This window comes from Schistocerca americana, chromosome 8 (assembly GCF_021461395.2).
Source record: "Schistocerca americana isolate TAMUIC-IGC-003095 chromosome 8, iqSchAmer2.1, whole genome shotgun sequence".
NCBI classification, from domain to species: Eukaryota; Metazoa; Arthropoda; class Insecta; order Orthoptera; family Acrididae; genus Schistocerca; species Schistocerca americana.
The window spans coordinates 285,784,481-285,808,365 of record NC_060126.1 but is presented as its reverse complement, the minus strand read 5'-3'; the positions used below and the strand labels follow the sequence as shown (position 1 = coordinate 285,808,365).

General features: G+C 42.8%; 1 protein-coding gene across 1 annotated transcript; it reads right to left on the bottom strand.

Annotated features, from left to right (window-relative positions):
- Nucleotides 1–2,288: 2,288 nt before the first annotated feature.
- On the bottom strand, nucleotides 2,289–22,869 carry LOC124544963 (endocuticle structural glycoprotein SgAbd-5-like). The gene is made up of 3 exons (XM_047123709.1): nucleotides 22,712–22,869; nucleotides 10,891–11,009; nucleotides 2,289–2,805 (listed from the first exon to the last, which is right to left on the bottom strand). The coding sequence occupies exons 1-3, from the start codon at nucleotides 22,724–22,726 to the stop codon at nucleotides 2,529–2,531; spliced, it is 411 nt and encodes a 136-aa protein (XP_046979665.1). The 5' UTR covers nucleotides 22,727–22,869; the 3' UTR covers nucleotides 2,289–2,528.
- Between the last annotated feature and the right edge of the window lie 1,016 nt (nucleotides 22,870–23,885).

The following is a 23,885-nucleotide window of genomic DNA, read 5'->3' as shown; positions in this document are numbered from 1 at the left end:
CAGTGGCCTGGAATATATACATAGACTGGTGTCCAAAATTAAAGGAACAACTGGTCACTTTTCAAGGTTGCGTTTTTTGCCACAGCAGTACAAACAGGTGACAGTAAAGTAGAAACAATTATGCAGCGATTGTGGATGTGGGACTACCCTGCCAACACTATGCCGTTTGGTAAGTGCCCGACGTCATTGCTGGCGTGATGTCCGTTGATCGCAATGCCATCATCCGTGCAGAACACGATCCTACAGACATCTGTTGACAGTTTGTATGTTTATATAGTGATATCTGCGATCTGCTTTTGTGTACGTGTGTGTGTGTGTGTGTGTGTGTGTGTGTGTGTGTGTGTGTGCGTGTGTGCGTGTGTGTGTGTGTGCGTGTATGTTTGTGTGTGTGTGTGTGTGTGTGTGAGGGAGAGAGAGAGAGAGAGAGAGAGAGAGAGAGAGAGAGAGCATAGAGAATATGTATTCGTTTTGATATGACTAGATGTAAAAGTGGATTGATTTTAATCTTATCATTTGCTTTAGTTTACTAGAGGATCTGTGTTGGTGTGTGTTTGCTCCTTAATCACACGGTTTTTATCAATAATGGCTTTCTGGATGTGATAGTTTCCCAGCGTTTGTATATCATATTTTCATGGTTCTTTATTCTGATTATTTTCGTATCTTGTTCCATGTTTGTAGGATGGTGGTGTGGTGTTTTAAGTACTAAGAAAACTTACAATGGTTTTTTTCATACTTCGAACACCTATCATGTTCTTTCTACGATGTTTTAAAAATCTTGCATGTCATACCTCACAAATTTGACATTCCTGGTTGTATATTTCCGTTATCTGGAATTTGTCGCTCTTGGTTGCTGGTTGACTGAAGTTTGATTGGAGGCTCTACACAGTATCACACGCTATTTCAAAGGCCTGTTTCTTTAGTATATGGGTTAACTTATGGTTGTAAGTCATACTGTATCTACTTTTTTTCTGCGTGTTGTTGCCATTGTGCATGTGTGTTGCGTGTGTTTGTGGTTTTGGGGCTTGTGAGTTTTCCTGGATTTGTATATTTTGCACGTGTTTTCTTTGTTTTGTACTTGTGTTCTGATTTTACAAATGAATAGTATGCATTGTTTCTAGCTGTCTGTGTGACTGCACTTAGTTTTTTCCTAGCTTCTCCTGTCCAGTCGATATAATGTGTGTTTTAGTGCCTCCAGCTTCTGTTTATGAAGACGCTTAGCTGTGGAATGTATTACTATGGCTGTTCTACTGGTTTCATGATAATGTTTGTTATTGTTACGTCGAATAAATTTGTTTGATCTTCTGTTTCTTTTTCAAGTGTGTTTGTTATGTTCTGATGTGCTTTGTTGATTCCCCAGTGGATTTCATCTATTTTTTTCTATTTTTTTTACGAGACAAATAACACCACCCGCTCATCTGTGCCAATATGTGATTTTATATTTATCATCAATCATTTTCTCAAATATCTGGTTTTCTAAATGACTGATAAAGATACTGTCTAGAGTTCCTGATATTGGGCACCCCATAAACTAGCAGATAATACTCATCAGATTGGAAGTAGTTTTGTTCTGTTGTCAGTCGGGACACACGTGTTATTCCTGTTATTGTTTATGTGGCGAGGCTGTTGTGTGATATGAGGTTTTGTTCTATAATTTCTGTTGTTTCTGTGATAGGTATGGAGGTATAGATACTTTCTATGTCGAATGAAATCAAGGATACTGTGTGTGGTACCTGTACTTCTATTTCATTCAGTTGTAATTAGACAGTTTCAAAATAAAACTTAATATAAAACTTTGAACATAGCTGCTAAGGTTCAGTGACCGTGTCAGAATTATATTGTAACAAATAAGCCCTCTGTCACAAATATTAAGTCAAAAATTGATCTGGTTTCGACGCTACTACGAGCGTCGTCTTCAGAATTAGACAAGACTCTTGTTGCAACCCTTGTCTACAGTACGAGCAGCCCCTAGCGGCTCGCCATCTGACAAGTGTTCATGACGTCGCCTTTACGGCTGAGATCTTTTTTAATATGTGACTTTAAGTACTGCATCTTTTCGAGTCAGTACGAACTTTAATTTTATTAATGTGATACATACCTAATGTTTTAGTACAGTTAGTCTAATTCTGAGGACGACGCTCATAGTAGCGTCGAAACCAGGTCAATTTTTGACTTAATATGTGTGTCCGAGGGCTTATTTGTTACAATGTAAAACTTAACATACCGTAATATTGTGTGGAACTGAGGGTGACAGGATTAATGAAATTGAAAACCTAGAAACATATCCGAAGTAAGGATGAAAGTATATCCAATTTATTCATACGCTCTGTAGAGTTACGAAGTTATCTTTACAAAGTTTTTGCAACTGTCCAAATAATGCTCTGAGACCATAAGGTATCATATGTCTTGTAACTGCCAGAACTTTTCATCTTATCGCTCTGACAGTAGGTGCACTCTCCCTCGACGGCTCCAGCAGCCTGTTCAGTGTTTGAGTTGGTATTATTGTGAAGGTAAACGGTGCGAGCACTCACTCAGCCGACCAATGTGAGCGCAGCATTACTTCCAATGGGCTTAGCAGGTTGTGGGAATGGCGATTCCGTCGGTCGTGGCAGCGGTGTGGCTCGCACCGCTACGGGTCCAGTGCCGAAGGAGACTCTAGGCCGGTAGCCGTTCTCGTCGGCCTCGTAGGTGACGCTGTAGGTGGCGCCTCCAGCATCCGGCGGTTGCCACGAGAAGCTGCCCAGCAGGCGCGCGCCATCACCTTCCGTGCCGAACTGCTCCTGCCGGATGCCGTTGCTCGTCTCGTACCTACGCAAGCATTGCACTTAATCACTGCTACGCACGATCCCGTGATTCATACACTGATGAGCAACAAATATAATGATCACCCCCAATCGTCAGATCGGACCCTGGCAGAAGTGCGGGCACATGACGCGGTAAGAGAAGTAGGGGGTGGTTATAAAAGAACTGCAGTCATTACAGAGATCGAGTGTAGGCTGTAACTATTGCATGGCAGCGGAACTTGGCAGATATTCTAATGCGTTAATGCGGAACCAATTTTCGCTGAAAAAGAAAATTAGCTCCAACTTTGGCAGCCAGATGCAAATCCGGCACTGTGAATGCCAGAAACAAGTATAGATATGTTTCCATATGTAATGGACTACGAACAGGACGTGGACAGAAAATGTCAAACAAGTGAGAAAAGCATAATATTGATTTTATTATTGACAGCCGTTTACACAGTTTATTCAATATGAACATCAGAAATGTTGAGGTGGTACTATACAGCGCCAGATTTGCCTCTGGTAGTCTAAATTTGAACTAAATTTTTTGTATCGTAAACTGATTCCGCATTAACCCATTAACATATCTGCCGATTTTCGCTGCCCTACGATAATTACAACCCACACTGGACGTACGTGAACAGCTGCTCTTTAATTATCGGGGGAGCAGAGGCGAATGGCGAAGCATTCAAGAAGGGAAAAGCGCCACAAATGGGGAAACTAGGTAACATGAGCGACATTGACAAAGGGCAGAGTGCTTTGGCCCAGCGCCAAGGAATCTGCACTTCGAAAATGGCGAAGCAGGTCGGTTGTTCAAATGCAACTGTCGTCAAGATATATGGAAAAGAGAATGAAGGAATGTGAAACTACGAGAAGGTGACAACATGATGGGCGTCCACGTATCGCAGAGCATTGAGGTCAGCGTGTTGCCTACTCTTGCAGACGTATTACATCTTTTATTTTTGTGTTTGTCCAGTCGTTTATCCAATAAATAACATAACTTTTTCGTTTATAGAAACAACCTCCCGAAACCGCCTGTGGCAGGAACTGTCAACTTTAAGCAGATGTCAGAAGAAGCACCTGCAATGCAGATTTTGTGTATTGTTTCATCATGGACTGTGCGGCTGGTCCCGGCGGAGGTTCGAGTCTTCGCTCGGGCATGCGTGTGTGTGTTTGTCCTTAGGATAATTTAGGTTAAGTAGTGTGTAAGCTTAGGGACTGATGACCTTAGCAGTTAAGTCCCATACGATTTCACACACATTTGAACATTTTTTGTATTGTTTCAGAAACCTGGCAAAGATACATACACATTTGATAGTACTGGGATCGATTACTATTTTCACAAGAATGAAGCTGTCGAGTTCCTCCTCTTTATAATAATTTACGCAAGACGATTGTAGATTTTGAACGTACAAATTATCAGTTGCATATGTGACCTTCTACATCGATTGTTATCTCGTTTATGTGTAAATGATGTAAAAAAGATGAACAACCAGGTCTGTGTCATCGATCGATAAAGTACCACCTGAATTTGCATCTTTCAATTTCAAAGTCGATAACGTTTTATAGCGAGTTCGTGAACGATGTGGAGCTACTGGACAGGTTTACTCCGGCTGACTCAAAGACAGAACCTGTTCGACGTCCATCGTTGATGGAGGAGCTGGTATTCCAAAAAATCATATTTAACAATTAATCTCCCTCCCGCAAAACCTGAGGCGATCAGTGTACCTGCATAGAAGCGAGTTCGAATATTGGACCCAAAGGATGTTACGAGGTGCATTCAAGTTCTAAGGCGTCCAATGTTTTTTCTAATTAACTACTCACCCGAAATCGATGAAACTGGTGTTACTTCTCAACGTAATCGCCCTGCAGACGTACACATTTTTCACAACGCTGACGCCATGATTCCATGGCAGCGGCGAAGGCTTCTTTAGGAGTCTGTTTTGACCACTGGAAAATCTCTGAGGCAATAGCAGGATGGCTGGTGAATGTGCGGCCATGGAGAGTGTCTTTCATTGTTGGAAAAAGCCAAAAGTCACTAGGAGCCAGGTCAGGTGAGTAGGGAGCTTGAGGAATCACTTCAAAGTTGTTATCACCGACGAAAAGAAAGTCCCATTCATGCTGTCGTTGCACGTCAACATTGTTTGGCAACATGCCACATGGGCAGCCATGTGGTCGTCCGTCAGCATTCGTGGCACCCACCTGGATGACACTTTTCGCATTTTCAGGTCGTCATGCAGGATTGTGTGCACAGAACCCACAGAAATGCCAACTCTGGAGGCGATCTGTTCAACAGTCATTCGGCGATCCCCCAAAACAATTCTCTCCACTTTCTTGATCATGTCGTCAGACCGGCTTGTGCGAGCCCGAGGTTGTTTCGGTTTGTTGTCACATGATGTTCTGCCTTCATTAAACTGTCGCACCCACGAATGCACTTTCGACACATTCATAACTCCATCACCACGTGTCTCCTTCAACTATCGATGAATTTCAATTGGTTTCACATCACGCAAATTCAGAAAACGAATGATCGCAAGCTGTTCAAGTAAGGAAAACGTCGCCATTTTAAGTATTTAAAACAGTCCTCATTCTCGCCACTGGCGGTAAAATTCCATCTGCCGTACGGTGCTGCCACCTCTGGGACATATTGATAATGAATGTGGCCTCATTTTAAAACAATGCGCATGTTTCTATTTCTTTCCAGCCTGGAGAAAAAAAAAATCGGAGGCCTTAGAACTTGAATGCACCTCGTACATCGTTGCTGCGGGCACGAAAGAAAGAGGAATTGGACAAAAATGTAGGAACACTACAAAAATTGCGTGCTTGAGCATAAATGCATACGCAGGCCAAGCTTGCAGGTTCCGCTGTTGTATCTGATCACAAATGGCACCTGTGCAATCTCTGCTATACGTTCCAAGTGTCAGTCGTCCTCAGAATAGAGTTCTGTGTAGTTGTGAGTGTATTGTGCCGGAAATAAGTGAATTCGAACGTGGGCGGATTATTTTCACTCTTATGATCGGTGCTTTCGTAACCAAGGTAGCAAAAGTATTTCGTAGTTCGAGAGACGTCGTATTCAAAATTCATACCGCATACAGGGAAAACACAAAAGTATCATCCGCCTTAAGTCACGTCGCTGACGAAAGCGTGCATTGAGTGATCGTATCAGAAGGTGATCGGAGAGTATTCTGACGATAAATAAGAGGATCGCAACTGTAAAAGTCACTGCAGAACTGAATGTCGCACTCTCGAATCCTTTCAGCACTAAAGCAACACCAAGGGAGCCCTATAAACAGGCACTGCTGCTCGAGATGGATTAAAAAATCACCCATTAGAGATGCAAATGCCCGTAATAGGAAAATGGTTCCAGTAGCAATAAAACCTGAACTATGAAGTAATGAAACACAGTCCTTGGTAATCTACCTGCAACGCCACGTTACTGCCATAGACTATATATAGCTATGAAGGAAGCGCAGTCTAGTGCGCATTTTCTCAACTTCGGGTCCGGGATTCTCACGTGATTTTGGAACGACGCTACTTGCCCACAATTTGCGATAATAGCGAACATTGCACGTATTTGCCTCGTTTTATATACGTTTCTGCACGTTTGGGTTTTAGTAACAGCTATGATACAGTACAGGGTTATTACAAATGATTGAAGCGATTTCACAGCTCTACAATAACTTTATTATTTGAGATATTTTCACAATGCTTTGCACACACATACAAAAACTCAAAAATTTTTTTAGGCATTCACAAATGTTCGATATGCGCCCCTTTAGTGATTCGGCAGACATCAAGCCGATAATCAAGTTCCTCCCACACTCGGCGCAGCATGTCCCCATCAATGAGTCTGAAAGCATCGTTGATGCGAGCTCGCAGTTCTGGCACGATTCTTGGTAGAGGAGGGTTAAAGACTGAATCTTTCACATAACCCCACAGAAAGAAATCGCACGGGGTTAAGTCGGGAGAGCGTGGAGGCCATGACATGAATTGCTGATCATGATCTCCACCACGACCGATCCATCGGTTTTCCAATCTTCTGTTTAAGAAATGCCGAACATCATGATGGAAGTGCAGTGGAGCACCATCCTGTTGAAAGATGAAGTCGGCGCTGTCGGTCTCCAGTTGTGGCATGAGCCAATTTTCTAGCATGTCCAGATACACGTGTCCTGTAACGTTTTTTTTGCAGAAGAAAAAGGGGCCGTAAACTTTAAACTGTTAACTTTTGATGCATTGCGAATTTGCTGCACGAATGCGTGAGGATTCTCTACCGTCCAGATTCACACATTGTGTCTGTTCACTTCACCATTAAGAAAAAATGTTGCTTCATCACTGAAAACAAGTTTCGCACTGAACGCATCCTCTTCCATGTGCTGTTGCAACCGCGCCGAAAATTCAAAGCGTTTGACTTTGTCATCGGGTGTCAGGTCTTGTAGTAATTGTAAACGGTAAGGCTTCTGCTTTAACCTTTTCCGTAAGATTTTCCAAACCGTCGGCTGTGGTACGTTTAGCTCCCTGCTTGCCTTATTCGTCGACTTCCGCGGGCTACGCGTGAAACTTGCCCACACGCGTTCAACCGTTTCTTCGCTCACTGCAGGCCGACCCGTTGATTTCCCCTTACAGAGGCATCCAGAAGCTTTAAACTGCGCATACCATCGCCGAATGGAGTTAGCAGTTGGTGGATCTTTGTTGAACTTCGTCCTGAAGTGTCGTTGCACTGTTATGACTGACTGATGTGAGTGCATTTCAAGCACGACATACGCTTTCTCGGCTCCTGTCGCCATTTTGCCTCACTGCGCTCTCGAGCGCTCTGGCGGCAGAAACCTGAAGTGCGGCTTCAGCCAAACAAAACTTTATGAGTTTTTCTACGTATCTGTAGTGTGTCAATGAATGGAGCTACAGTGAATTTATGAAATCGCTTCAATCATTTGTAATAGCCCTGTATTATTGTTGCTACGGATGTAAAGAGAAGTACATGAAAGGAGGACCAGTTACTTTTTGTAAGTACGTAAAACAATTGTATAACTTCAAATGTCATATTGACATAGGCACCATATAGGTCAATATTGAAAAAAAAAAAATTGATACAAGGTGTTATAAAGTCTTGTATTGTAGAGACAATTTTTGCGTGTTTATGGGACAGGTGTTAGATATATTAGCAAGTGTGTTTATTAAACTGCCGGTCTGAATACACATATTGGTGCTATGTTCATATGCAGATAAAATTTCTGCATGGCAGTCTGATTAATTTCCTCCAGTTTGTGCAGGTTAAACGTCCCCCTAGAAAAATTTATGAATGACTATGCTGGTAAACCTCTTACGTTATTTGATTTTCAAACACCTGAGCAAAACTGAACGCACTCAGACATTTCTCTCTTTACTTATTCTGATCAACAGTAAACTGACACACAATACATTTTTTAGCGCAACGCAATCTGACTTTCAATAATCCCTACAAAAGAATGGCCCTGACTAAAAATACCCTGTACCTTTCATGAATCAGCTGCCTCGCAAAAATCTTCGTTACTCGAACTACTGCAATACAGCGAGTGCCACTACTGCCAGCTAAATAAAAGATTCTAAATACTGATGGCACTAAGTACTAACTAATATATATATATATATATATATATATATATATATATATATATATATATATATATATATATTCATGACATCCAGTCTTACAAATTTCCTTTTTCTGGCGGACGCACGTCCAGATCGTCCCCTCTCAAAATTCTGCCATCTCTCTCCCCTCATCCACCACTGCTGGCGTCTCCCCTCCAACTGCGCAGCGCTACGTGTTGTTCACATCCAACTGCCCAACACTACAATAGCGAATATTCCAACTATGCCAACCAGCCACAGACTGCACACAGCACATACAGAGCGCTACGTGGCGTTGCCAACATAAAAACCTAAACAGCCTACTAACAAGGTCAGAAACCCTTGTGTGTGTCTAAGTATTTCTGGATGATACAATGTCATTGCCACGTAATTAATTATAACAGATTCAACAATACGAATCAGTGCAAGAGAAAACCTGAAAAGTATGGTGGTACTTGTCACTTCTTTCATTACTCCAAATTTAAGCATTGATCTTGTAATTTTTTTAATGCACAGTGTATGGGTTTACTTTTCCGATGAGGTGGTGAAAAAGTGTTATTGATATTTCACTTATCAATAAAAATCAGAGGGGTAAATAAAGAAAAACTGGAACTAATAATGGACAATCAGGTGGTGCAAATCGCTTACAGTATTACTGTGACACTTCCGCACCATTTACAGTGATATTGTGTCGTAATTAATTAGAATTGATATTCGACCACATGAATAAGTGTTGCACAAACCTAAAAAATAGTTGTCTGTCACTTTTCATCCCTTTACTGAAAAAGGTAAACAAAGTGGTATGTGCGCTATAATACTGCTAAGGAAAAGCACAATACCACTGCTCTTCTCTTCACATCTTTAATTCAACCTCAGTTCCTCCTATAAAATTGTTAAAAAGTCTATAAAAACCGCATACAAAGTTTAGTAGTACTCTTGCAGGGGATCTATTTACAGCGGCTACACGAACTAAAATGCGCCGTCCCAAACTCACGTGACTTTATCTGCAGGAGATGTTGCAGACAGAGTTCTCGTTCTGTATCCGAACGCTCAGTCCATAGATATTTACACTCTATGATTACTGCCAAGAGGTATCTGACCATTTTGGCTAATCAGGCGATCCAATGGTACAATATTTGTTCCCTAATGGTGAATTTATGCTGCAAGACGACGAGGTACTTGTTCACACAGCTCGCATTGTCAATGACCGGTATTGTGAGCACGAAGATAAATTGTCGCTTCCTCCCCTCATAACCACATTCACCAGAACTCAGTGTTATGGAGCCTTTATCGTGCATAATGGAAAGAAGTGAACGTTATCGTTATCCACTTCTATCGTCGTTACCTGCCACTATTTTGTAGGAAGAATAGTGTAAGATTCCCTTCAACACCATACAGGACCTGTATTTATCCAGCCCGAGATGACTAAAAGCAGCTCCGGATGCCGACTGGGTTCCTACACCGTATTAGGCGTGGTAATGTACTGCGTTTTTAGTGTTTCCGTATTTACGTTCACCCTGTATACATCCAACCTACCAGATTTTACTGTCCCGCAGTTCCCAAACCAGAGGATGTGCTCCGTATGCCACAATATCGTAGTCGACGAAAAAATAAACCCTGTTCTTTCTTTCTTTCTTTCTTTGATTTGGCGAGTACTGGGGAAATTTTTAAGACCCACAGTGATGTCATTGGCAGTGGGTGATCAGAGCTAGTGAGGAGGTCATCAGCAATGACGACCCCAAATTTCCACTGTAAAGAGTCGACATGACTCTCTCGAGGGCCTTGTCAAATACGGCGGAGTTGCGGGTAGTTAGAGAACAGCTCCTTAAACTTGGAGTGAAAAGTTGCACATGACGGAAGAAGAAAGCGAATGATCAACCGAAAACGTTGAGAATCGAAAGTACTGAGTTGTGTTACTACAGTAGGGTGTCCAAAATAAGTAGACTGATAAAAAGTATTGAGGTTCTCAACAGAATCTGCGAGGAAAGAAAATATGGGAAATTACGATTCGATGAAGAGCAAGGCTGGGAAGACACGTGGTAAGGCGTCAGAAGTAATCATCCATGGTACTAGAGGGAGACGTGGAAAGTAAAACTTGAGGACGGAGACTGGATTGAATCCGCAGCTAATTTACAGCTTTGAGAAGTTCTACGACGAGATGAGGAAATAGGCAAGGGATAGGAAATTATTATGAACTAAATGAGTCAAAACACTGTAAACCCATCCCCTTCTCACCCTTCTCAATAAAACTGATAATAGGCTGTGTTAGCACTTTTATTTTCTATGTAATCCCCATTTTGACGAATCGCATTGCATATGTTAGGGATAAAATGTCTGTTGGTGGTGATCGGAAGAGTGTTATTCAAATAAATATATGAAATTACTCCAGACTTGTTTTCTCATAATTATCTGTCTTAGTATTATGGAAATAAAATCTACAATTTTAACTAGATTTATTGAAACATTTGTTTATGCAGATAAGGTGGGACAGCCTGCGACGTACCTCCAGTGCCATGGTTCAATCCCATTGAAATCGTTCTCCAGCCCGAGGATGGTGGCATCTCTCGGATTAAACTGCGGTGCTGCAAGAACTGTATTCATCACCGCAGCTACCAGGAAAAGCTAGAAAATAAACAAAAATTTTGTAAGTAATTGACAGATGGAACTAGTGACTTCTCTTCTCCTCTACCTTTGATGGACTGATAAGAGATATCGTCATGAGGTTTTATTTATTCCTTCGATTAAATTTTTGTCATCTTCATGCAACGCTACCACGATCAGCCACCTTTAAAACTTATATTTATAAAGGAGTTTAATGTTTTTTCGATAAAATAATTTTAGATAGTGGGCTGCGTCATTAAAACAACTAAACAAGTGAAATCGATCTAGTTTCGTCCGACTTGCTGCGGTACTCTTCAGGTGAATATGAAATCGAAATTGATGCAACATTTAGTTAGTAACATGAGATCATGAAATCGTCTTCAGATTCAGGTAAAAGAATCTCGCGTTGGCTGGTGCGTAAGTTCGTAGCGTTCTTGTTTTGCATGTTGGTATTCCGTTTGCTGTGGTATATTTATCGACAGTCACTTTTTTGTAGTTCAGTGTTGCTATTTCAGTTTTCATATTCTCATTTTCTCACTTGAAGAGCGGAGCTGTGGATGCTAGAAAATGGGATGCCAAGTTGAGAAACCGGATGATTTCCGATATATTCTTCTGCCGGAATTCAGTAGCGGGGTGAAAGCAGCGGAGGCAGCTGGATACATTTTCGCCGTGTATGAGGATAATGCTATTGGACAGGGAACCGTAAAAAATGGTTCTCTCGTTTGAGGAGGATAGTTTTGACATTAGTGGTTCTCCACTTTCAGGAAGACCTTCGGAGTGTCATGAAAATGGTTTCAACGCATTAATCCACTATGATCCACGTCAGTGTACTCGAGAAATGGTATATGTGATGAACAGTGATCATTTCTCCATCGCGCGATATTTTTATGCAACAATGAGGGTTCAAAAATCGGATGTATGGGTACTGCATGCTATAAGCCGAAATCACAAAGATCAGCAGGTGGCGACATGGTTATCTGTGCTTGCTTGTCATTAGTTGTCTCGTGACCAAAACGGACCATTCCCACGCTGTATCGTTAATGGTGACGATAAATTGTGGAAATTGGGAATTTGTGGTAAGTTCTATGGGACCAAACTACTGAGGTCATCGGTCCCTAGGCTTACACATGACTTAATCTAACTTAAACTAGCTTCGCTATGGACAACATACACACCCATGCCCAAGGGAGGAGTCGGACCTCCGACGGGGGAAGCCGCACGAACCGTGGTAAAACGCCCAAGACCGCACGGTAACCCCGCGCGGTGATAAATTGTGCGGGTACTGGGAGATGAATAATCTTGCACAGTATAGAGTAGCATGGAGAGCTGCATCAAACCAGTCTCAGGACTGAAGACCACAACAACATGCTAATACAACAGAAATAAAGAAATGTTTGGTTTCAGACAAAGCCTCATCGCCGTGTAAAAAGACCTGCGTAGGTCCACAAAAGTTATCGTTATGCATCTGGTGGAACGGCAACGATGCGGTGTACTATGAAGTGCTTCCTCCAGGTGTACCTGTCACTGCCTACATTTATTGTCAGCACCTGAGATATCTTGCAGACGTAATCCAAAAACAACGACCAGGAAGAATGCGTGAAGTAATTGATGATACTCCACAATGACGACCGCCTGCATCTACTAGACAAAAACCACTATACAGGTACAGGTGTCGGGTTGGGAAGTCATTTCACACCTACCTCATTCGCCTGCTCTTGCACCCTCAGATTTTCACTTTCAAGGACCTTCATTCCCGGAGAAAAACGCGCTCCTAAAAAGATTGACGACTTCCTCGCCTCTAAACGACGTGATTTCCAAGGTCCTGGAGTCGGAAAGCTAACACCGCGTTGGCAGACTTTTGTTAACAGCGAAGGACTAAAATCTTTGTTAGGTCTCTCTCTCTCATGGTATGGAAAACGCTACGAACTTATACACCAACCTAAATGATAATGAAACTGAAAGCTCCAAAACTACCTGCAGGCATTAAGGTAATATACACACATTAAAAAAAAGTTTTGCATCACCTCAGTTCCCAGAAGATAGATGTTAACTGTGGATATTGTTTCACAGAGACAGTCCCTTTGACTGTTCAGGGATGTCACTGAGTCTGCCAAAAGATGTAAACAACATCGGGTCCGACAACCGATCACTTCCAGTCATTCCACCAGGAAGGAGGTACACAGCTCGTGTTGTCTGTAGTACAACCATGCCCAGATGGCCAATACCGCGGTTAGATCGCGTCCGCATTGTTGGTTTGTGCCAGGAAGGGCTCTCAACAAGGGACGTGTCAAGTCGTCTCGGAGTGAAGCAAAGCTATGTTGTTCGGACATGGAGGAGATACAGAGAGACAGGAACTGTAGATGACATGCGCCGCTCAGGCCGCCACTACTGCAGTGGATGACCGTTACCTACGGATTATGGCTCTGAGGAATACTGACAGCAATGGCACCATGTCGAATAATGCTTTTCGTGCAGCCACAGGACGTCGTGTTACAACTCAAACTGTCCGCAGTAGACTACGTGATGCGCAGCTTCACTCCCGACATCCAAGGCGAGGTCCAGCTTTGCAACCACGACACCACGCAGCGCGGTTCAGATGGCCCAACAACATGCCGAATGGACCGCTCAGGATTGGCATCACTTTTCTCTTCACCGATGAAAGTTGCATATAGCCTTCAACCAGACAATCATCGGACACGTGTTTGGAGGCAACCCGGTCAGACCGAACGCCTTAGACACACTGTCCAGCGAGGTGGAGGTTCCTTGCTGTTTTGGGGTGGCATTATGTTGGGCCGACGTATGCCGTTGGTGGTCATGGAAGGAGCCGTAACGGCTGTACGATACGTGAATGTCATCCTCCGACCGATAGTGCAAGCATATTGCCAGCATATTGGCGAGGCATTCGACTTCATGGACGACAATTCGCACCCGCATCGTGCACATTTTGAGGAGTGGGACAATCTGGACCAACTGTGCCTTGATGAACTTGTGGATAGTATCCCACGACAAATACAGGCATGCATCACTGCAAGAGGACGTGCTACTGGGTATTAAAGGTATCGCTGGGTACAGCAATCTCGACCACCACCTCTGAAGGTCTCGCTGAACGGTGGTACAACATGCAATATGTGGTTTTCATGAGCAATAAAAAGGGCGGAAATGATGTTTATGTTGATTATTCCAGTTTTCTGTATAGGTTCCGGAACTCTCGGAACCGAGGTGATCAAAAACTTTTTTTGATGTGTGTGTTTAATATTTTACATGACAGGTCTGGCCTGATTCGGCTTAACTGCTATTCTCAAGTGACCTTTGAAAATAAGAGTGGTAAGACAATTTGTACGTAAATCGTGGCTGTTCCGTGTTTAGATTTGCACTGGCTCTTATGTCTGGTTGAAATGCAAATAATAGACATAAAACAGCCAGGATTTGCATACGGACAATCGTGTCAATGTTCTTTTCGAAAGTCACTTGACATTCATTACCAATTACGCCGAAACAGACCTGTCGTATAAAATATGAAATGTGTTACCTTATTGCAGTTAGTTTCGGAGCTTTCATTTTCATTATGTCTTTCAATGATGTACTATGCTACAGACCCAACGGCACGTAAAACACGTAGATGATGATGACAGATAGGAGGCTGCAGACCCCATTGCTTGCAGATAGCCTAACAACTGTACTCTTACTTGCGGACAACGAAAACAAGCTGCCCGTCCTACGGACAGATGAACTTCAAGAGCCTCAAACAGCACTCCTCGATTTTAAATTTAATCCAGGACTTTGGCGTAATATATGGTGATCAGGAACATTTTGCGGTCACCTTTCTTCCATTTTCTGGCCGAATACTCTCAGTGACACTTTCTTAATCATCCGGCTTCTATCTTGCTAACTCCCGAGTGGACTAGGCAGGTTTAAACAAAAAGAAAGGTTTTGTTGCCATCACTAGATATGAAACTGGCCATTAAGACTAGAATCACTCCAGGAAAAAAATTGCTAAATATTGGTAGAAAGGGAGAAGAGTTCGCCTGTAAATGAATGTTAAGGGTTCCTCTAACATTTCGGAATGGTATTCTGTCTGTTACGGAAACTTCAGATAGAAAATCTCTTTTCAAGTCATCACTGTAGTTCTTTTTACCGTACCTATGACCATTGCTTTTGCCTCTGATTGGTAATGGCTAGAATGGTGTGAATAATGTCGTCTGCCACATACGTACATGGTTCATCTCAAACATAAACGCAGGCAGCCAAACACTGTGGAAAGGTCACAGTGTATGCAACGAACATATCCAGGGTTCCCGGAACAGGTTTTTGCACAAAGCCAGAAGGTTCACTTACGTCGCACGTGGAACATCGTGAACAAGAAGAAAAAGAAGAGCGCAAATCTTGGCTTTCACACTTCAATGTAAAAGATATTGACTTTCGAATTACGAACATAATTCATGATTTACTGGCAGCAAGTAATGCAATGTTTTCTTTAAACGAGTCGGTACCTTCACCTTCCTGCCAAAATCGAGGTCATCCATCTCCCACCCCGTCCCTCCCCCATTTAACTTCCGACATTACATCATGTGTCGACAAAGTGTGTAGTTCACAAAACGTATGTTTCTAATACTGTCTTGTGTCCGTGCTGTTTGGAACAGCTGGTGCCGAAGCTGGTGTGCTTCGTAGCTGGACATTCTGTGCGTCTTACGTTTGTATCCGCTTCAACAGCAACGGTATTTTCCTCATTGTGTGGACTACAGTGGGATCACCTAGGACTAATGACAGCAACAAAGTGTTAACTGGAGAAAACAATTAATGCTCCTGTAACTACACTGATGAGCGAAAACATAACCACCTGCTTAATAGGTTATTTGTCCGTCTTTGGGAAGAAATACATCACTGATTCTGCGTATCAGTGATCCGACACTTCGTTGGGACGTCTGTGAAGGTGTATGACATTAGATGTCTACGCACACTTCACGTAATTCGCGTAAATATCGGGCCGGTGATTTACGCACCTGGAGATGGCGCCTGATAGCGACCCAGATAGATTTCATATGATTTACATTAGGTGAATGTGGTCGGTGAGACATCAATGTGAGTTCACTACAATGCTCCTCAAATCACTGTAGCACGGTTCTGGCTCCGAGACACGGCCAATTGTACTGCTGGCAAACTGCACCGCTATCAGGGAAGACATCAAGCAAGAAGGGATGCAGGTGGATCGCAGCTACCAGCGTGTCTTCGATTAATGCCACAGGTCCCATGCAAGCGCAGGAGAATGTCTCCCGTAGCATTATACTGCTCCTACTAGCGCGCGTCCGTGGCGCGCTTTACGTTTCGAGCAGTCACTCAGCTCAATGAGGGCGCTTGTAGAGATGACCGTCGACCTATTGTACCAAAAATATGATTCACCCGAAGACCAGACATGTTTCCAGTGATCGACAGTCGAATCCAAATGGTAACGTGCCCACTTCCATCGAAACTGATGATGTCGTTGGATCAACATGTGAAGACTAGATATAGTTTGCTTCGTAACTCCATGTTCAACGATGTACGATAAACGAAGTGCTCCGAAACTCCAGTGCGTGCATCAACACTGCAGTCTTTCAGCGGATATGCCACAGATCACCATCTATCCTACTTTAGCTAACATATAAGCCTCCGAAACCCACGTTCGGTGAAGAGTCGTGGACGTCCAACCATTTAGTGCCTAGCGGTAGTTTCACTGTCCTACCTCCTTCCGTAGATGCTCACAACAACAGCACGTGAACATTCGACAAGCTCCGCCGTTTTCGAGATACTCTGCGTAATAATAATTTGCCCTTTGTCAAAGTCGCGTATCTCCATGAATTTCCCAATTTTCACTTCCATCTTCGCTATGCTGATCCCCCGTCTGTGTCTGCTCCGCTTACGTACTTTTGCTATCGAGTCACGTGCCCGCAACGTCACCAGAAGGCATACAACATCGTGACTGATAGCGGTCATAATGTTTTGACTTATCAGTGTAAAAGTGCCATTAATTACAAGAAGTGGCATATTAAATCTACTTCTCCCATAATGCTGTGCAATGAAGAAGCAGAGGACGGGTTAGTAGCTAACCGGCAAGGACAGCAAGGTCACAAAGTTTTTTACTGGCATGAAATGAGAAAGATTAACTAGACACAGGAATCATGTCACACTGAAGGATCTCTGCCGTGCGAGATGTCAGAAGAAATTTTTAAGCACTTCTTTCAAATTCACCGTTGATGTCAGTTACTTTATTTTATGAAGGAGGCAATTAAAAATTATGGTAACAGCATTATTCATCTGTTTTTAAGGAATTGTAATTTTCTCAACAACTGAACGTCACTTTATCGAAATATCATATTTCGCTCAAACAAAAGACCAACTCAGGTGAATATGTGGTACACGGTATGTCATTTGAGCGAAACTGTATAGTAAAATGACATACAACTTTTGTGCAAACTATGGTTTTCAAAAATATTTAGAAGTGGTAATTTATCGACTTCCTGAAAGCCCAGGGATTGTTACTCCACTCCTAAACTGTACCTTAAAGGAAAATGGTGCATGTCGTACCTTAATAATAACCGACTGTTTACAAATACTGACGTCTGAAAATACATGTACTGCGACGCTCATACGTAAATGGTCAACTAATTAAGCACTTACGCGCAAAAATATGCAAATTTATTGCAATGTGAGTTTTCTTTGTTACTGAAGAGTGCCTCAGAACACAATTCGATGTGTTATGAAGCTTACATTAGCGAATATTTGCAACTTCTGACACTTTGTTAAGATTACATTGTGAAATTACGGAAAGGTATGTAAGGCTCTGTATCAAAAAACACGGACGGAAAAAGATCACAACACGAAGAAGAAGTTGTACGGCGTAAACGAAAGCTGATAGGTCTCTTTCTACGCTTGAAAGATGATGTCTATTCAAATTCGCGCAAGTCGCATATGAGTGGCGCCAGAAGTGCCTCTATGAGGATGCAAATCAGGTTTGCTTTAAATACACGCTGTAACGGTCCTGAGCGTTAGTTACTTATGAGACTGGAGTTAGTTACTTATGGTGAGTTCCGTTAGTCATAATGCCCATAAGGCGACAAAGATACCATTAACAGCACCTCACTGAGTTTGATCTAAATGGGGTAATAGGGCTTCAAGAAGCTGGATATTGCAGAAAGACGAGGCCGAAATGTAGCCAGTGTACATGATTGCCAGCAGGGGTAGTCATGAGAATGTGCGGTCGCACGAAACTGGGCTCAAGACTGCCACGCCGTGCTATCGAGAGGGAATGCCATCGTGTACAGCATATGGCTCTCGCCCGTCGTAACTGCATCTGCAGCAGCAGTTTTAGCAGCAGTTTGCACCATATTGACTCGAGTCAGACGTCCTGTAGCATGCATTTCAATGACCCCCAACCACCGCCAATTGCGACTCCGGAGGTGCTGAGCTCAAATTTTCAGATATATTTGGTAATTTTGCACTGTCTCTTAAAGTGTGTTAACAAGAACCAAAACGGGCGGTGCACAGTGTACTTTCAAAATCTTAGTAACGTTTGTATTTTGTCTATTATTGTGTAACACATCGTTCATGCTCAGATGTACTATATCAATGTGTCCTTTAAGTACAAATTTTCATTACTATTTTTATTTAATTATGTATGGAGAAATAGTTCTCTATTGTTTTAAACTATTGACCTATGACACGCACATTTCACGTGACTATACTAAAATATTTTCACATCACATCATTGTTTTTATGTGTTATTTTTACACAACTATTGACAAACTTTGCGACGTCAGATATACACTCCTGGAAATTGAAATAAGAACACCGTGAATTCATTGTCCCAGGAAGGGGAAACTTTATTGACACATTCCTGGGGTCAGATACATCACATGATCACACTGACTGAACCACAGGCACATAGACACAGGCAACAGAGCATGCACAATGTCGGCACTAGTACAGTGTATATCCACCTTTCGCAGCAATGCAGGCTGCTATTCTCCCATGGAGACGATCGTAGAGATGCTGGATGTAGTCCTGTGGAACGGCTTGCCATGCCATTTCCACCTGGCGCCTCAGTTGGACCAGCGTTCGTGCTGGACGTGCAGACCGCGTGAGACGACGCTTCATCCAGTCCCAAACATGCTCAATGGGGGACAGATCCGGAGATCTTGCTGGCTAGGGTAGTTGACTTACACCTTCTAGAGCACGTTGGGTGGCACGGGATACATGCGGACGTGCATTGTCCTGTTGGAACAGCAAGTTCCCTTGCCGGTCTAGGAATGGTAGAACGATGGGTTCGATGACGGTTTGGATGTACCGTGCACTATTCAGTGTCCCCTCGACGATCACCAGTGGTGTATGGCCAGTGTAGGAGATCGCTCCCCACACCATGATGCCGGGTGTTGGCCCTGTGTGCCTCGGTCGTATGCAGTCCTGATTGTGGCGCTCACCTGCACGGCGCCAAACACGCATACGACCATCATTGGTACCAAGGCAGAAGCGACTCTCATCGCTGAAGACGACACGTCTCCATTCGTCCCTCCATTCACGCCTGTCGCGACACCACTGGAGGCGGGCTGCACGATGTTGGGGCGTGAGCGGAAGACGGCCTAACGGTGTGCGGGACCGTAGCCCAGCTTCATGGAGACGGTTGCGAATGGTCCTCGCCGATACCCCAGGAGCAACAGTGTCCCTAATTTGCTGGGAAGTGGCGGTGCGGTCCCCTACGGCACTGCGTAGGATCCTACGGTCTTGGCGTGCATCCGTGCGTCGCTGCGGTCCGGTCCCAGGTCGACGGGCACGTGCACCTTCCGCCGACCACTGGCGACAACATCGATGTACTGTGGAGACCTCACGCCCCACGTGTTGAGCAATTCGGCGGTACGTCCACCCGGCCTCCCGCATGCCCACTATACGCCCTCGCTCAAAGTCCGTCAACTGCACATACGGTTCACGTCCACGCTGTCGCGGCATGCTACCAGTGTTAAAGACTGCGATGGAGCTCCGTATGCCACGGCAAACTGGCTGACACTGACGGCGGCGGTGCACAAATGCTGCGAAGCTAGCGCCATTCGACGGCCAACACCGCGGTTCCTGGTGTGTCCGCTGTGCCGTGCGTGTGATCATTGCTTGTACAGCCCTCTCGCAGTGTCCGGAGCAAGTATGGTGGGTCTGACACACCGGTGTCAATGTGTTCTTTTTTCCATTTCCAGGAGTGTATATAACTTCATATTTTGTTGTTACTTCTGCTACCCACGAGACAGGTATTTGTAATGTCGCACTTCTATCTGAAGACGATCTACAAGACAGGTTGAAAGGTCTCCATTGGATTCCTTTCATGTTAATTTCTTAAATCTGTTGTCATTTACGGCATACATTCCACTTCTAAATTTACTGTGGTGTTTCTGACTATCTGGGAGGAGACTGAGCAGTGGAGCATGTTACTTTTACACATAACCAACAACGATCTGTCGCACTACTACACTTTAAAACACAATTTATATGTAATTCATGTCACACAGTCTCATACGGAACCTACATCCGCTTTCTTTTATATACTGTACATGATAAGATACTGTCATCCCCCTTCCCTTCTATGTGAAAGGACGAATGAGCAAACGTATTTCTAGTTGTATGCTCGATGGTAGCAGACAAGCCAGTCTGCTAGAAAACAGTAGGACCAACGTTGGAACAGGTAGCTATGCTTTCTAAAAGCAAAGAGATTTCTATTCTTGGTATGGTCCTGTCCGTCCCTTGTCATGTTGGTATAGGAAGCTGCCTCTCTGGTCACTTCCGTTTGCATCTGTTAAGCACCCTCGGTAGGGGCCCACGCCAGTCTGTCCACGGCGAGCGTCTGAAGTGGTAAGATTTTCGGCTATGCACGACTCTACTAAGTCCATAGGACAATGGATTTCTTAAGTTCAGCCTAACTGAAAATTTAATCACCTTTATTTCAGGTTTAGATCTAAAATATCTTATGTCATCTTAAATTGCAATGCAGTGTAATTCGAGTGTGAAGTTCAGAATATCTTCCAGTAGTTGCTGTGTCACTACTTTGTGAGTAAAGTGGAACCACATGTTGATGATACGTAACTCTAACTAAGATCAACAATCTTAAATGCGAATGTGCATGAGATTATAACATCTCGTCTTGATAATATTTTTCAATATAGCAACTTTTCTTTATGTTCAACCCACGTGGGGTGTACTTTGTGAGACCAGTACCATGTGCTTATACAATTGTTTGAACCATCAGGTTAATAGTAAGACGATAGCAACCAGTCTGAGGTTTTTCTTTTGTAAATTGTGTTTTGAAGTAATTTGTTCTAATTATCAAAATTATTGTGGAGGTAAACTCTTTGTGTAAACCAAGTTGACCACGTGAAGCATGTGGTATAATCATCAAAGTTGCCTTCAGCTATTCTTTTCGGGAAGATTTCACAAAGGGTTAGTATGAATTTAGTATACCAGTGTGTGGTAATTTCATGACAGACAGGATTGCGCTACGAACGTAACTTCTTTCGGTGAAAATTGAATCGGTTGGTTGGGTTAATTTCCTCTTCCATATGTTTCAACGTTCCTCATGTGCTATTTTATTAATGTAGTGTTGTATGCAGTCTCCCAATCTTGGCTCCATATTTAATGTGTTCCGTCAGATTAGAAACTCACATTTTCAGAAACCTAAATAAGGCACCAGTTTAGTTTTGAATCAAGTTTAATATGCTGAAATTTTAACGGAACGATGATCAATGTTAAAATAAATGTATAAATATAAACTGATTTATTTATTTTTATTTAAATTATATATATATATTTATTTATTTATATATAGTCAACGGTTGCCGTAAGATGACTATTAAAAGATTATAATTAATGTTAGTCTGGTTGGCAAGCTAGACTGGATACCTGGTGAAACAGTTGCTCAGTAATGCAAGGTTAACTTCCCCAGATAGCTCACAGTTTTTAACCCGCTTTTCTTGTTTTGAACATCAGCACCGCTTTCAGAACAACTTAATGCGTCAACATTACAAGGTAGACGATAGATAAAATGTTGTTATCCAGATGCTATTTGTTTATTAATCAAGATAGGATAGGATGTGTAGGACCTATAGTTTGGTCTCCAAGATCACCTGCCATCAACTCTCTGGATTATTCTATTTGGGATCAAATCAGAAGTGGAATATATATCTTTCACTTTGGTGCGGTTGGAGAACAGTAACAGAAAATTATACACGGTCTGTCAATACTTACAAGGTGATCTCTGAGCAGCTGACGAATTAATAACTCACTGCAGAAAAGAGAACAATATTGCATCCAAAGGCAAGGACGACACGTGGAACGCCTCCTTGAAATGGCACCGTTGTACAGTACATTGAAGTACTCAGCCTTGGTGTTAGCCACTAATATTTGTCGCCATTTTAAAAAATCTCTTAATTACTCAATTACGTAGCATTATTTTTTCACCGTTTTCGGTAACTGTGAGGTAAGTCGTTTTGTGGTAAACATATTTAATTATTTGAAACAGCCAAATATGTTGGATAGGTCTCAAACAGTTCTATCATGACACACGTTACAAACTGTGTAAATGAGATTCTCATTGAGGTAACCGTGCTGATAGTGGAACCGTGAGTGAAGTAGCTTAACATTATGTAAGTAACAGCAACGCACAACGCTTACATAGTAATGGCTGTAGAACTAGAATATATATTCCGATGACTCACCATGGTGAAGGCCATTTCAACAGCGAAGACAGTGTCCTGGACGTCTCTGGAGGACTGGTGCCTTCCGAAGCGCGCGCTCTGTTATGTACGTCCTCGGCTGGCATCGCCCCCCACCCGCCAGTAGGTGCGTCGGACCTCGCAAGTCACCTCCAAGACGCTGATCCCGAAAGTGCTGAGCGGTTGCCTGCGATCATTGGTGGCCTGTTTAGTTTTTTGTTGTGCTGCTGCTCGAGTCGACTAGTCCTGCCACGCGTCAGAGCCGTACAAAATTGAATCTCCCTGCTTTCAAATGTCAAATGGGGGAGCTGAAAAATCACGATAATGAAGCTCGAAAAAGCAACGAAAATGTCGTGATGAGCTACGTTTCTGCTTAAGCAACAGCGACTCCCAAAACGTAATGCGAACGTTAACTCTGCATCACCGGTGGGTACCATGTGCCTGTTAGTGTGCCAAGAAACTAGTAAGTAGGTATCTGAATTTCCCTCGACGAAACGTGTAATCTGCAGAGGGGTCATCATATTCTGCCGGTGCTTGCATAAAAATAAGTGGAAAGGTCCTTGAAGAACAAACATCAGCACCGAAATGTACCCACATAGTATAAAATTAAGAACAGTGTTTTGGAAGATGTGACATCTACAATTACTTAAATTACAGGGGCCTTTTTATTTACAGATGCCTATATTCCATGTGATAAGTTTATTTATTTACTCGATAACACAATAGAAAAAGTTAATGTTCGTTGTGAGATTGTGATTATAACTGGCTTCGTAGATACACCGGTACATAGGTGTGTTGCAAAATAGTGACAGCACATTAAATGGGACTTCAATATTACAAGAATTTTAATAAAAGCACAAAGAAAGTCCGTAAATATGAAATTGTTTCTCTGAATTATTATAAGAAAGAATGTAGGAACAATGTACTACAAAATAGTAACAATAATTTTATTAAAAACAGGTGATGAACCCGTTTGTGCGCTTCCACATGTCTAGACAACAGTTATAGCTAGAAAACGGAAGTCTGGAAAACTTTACTTTCACAGCTACGACTTCATAAGCATGTCGAGCCTAAGTTAATGATGAAATTTCCCATTAGAAAACTGAACGCTATATAATCTTCCAGTGCATGACATTCTCCTAATCGACATTCCTTGAATTTTTAGTTAGGAATTTCT

Excerpts from the sequence above, each read along its gene's own strand:
- LOC124544963 (XM_047123709.1), bottom strand. Across the intron at positions 2,806-10,890 it reads ATTGAACCATGGCACTGGAG|GTACGAGACGAGCAACGGCA; the intron begins GTACGTCGCAGG and ends ATGCTTGCGTAG.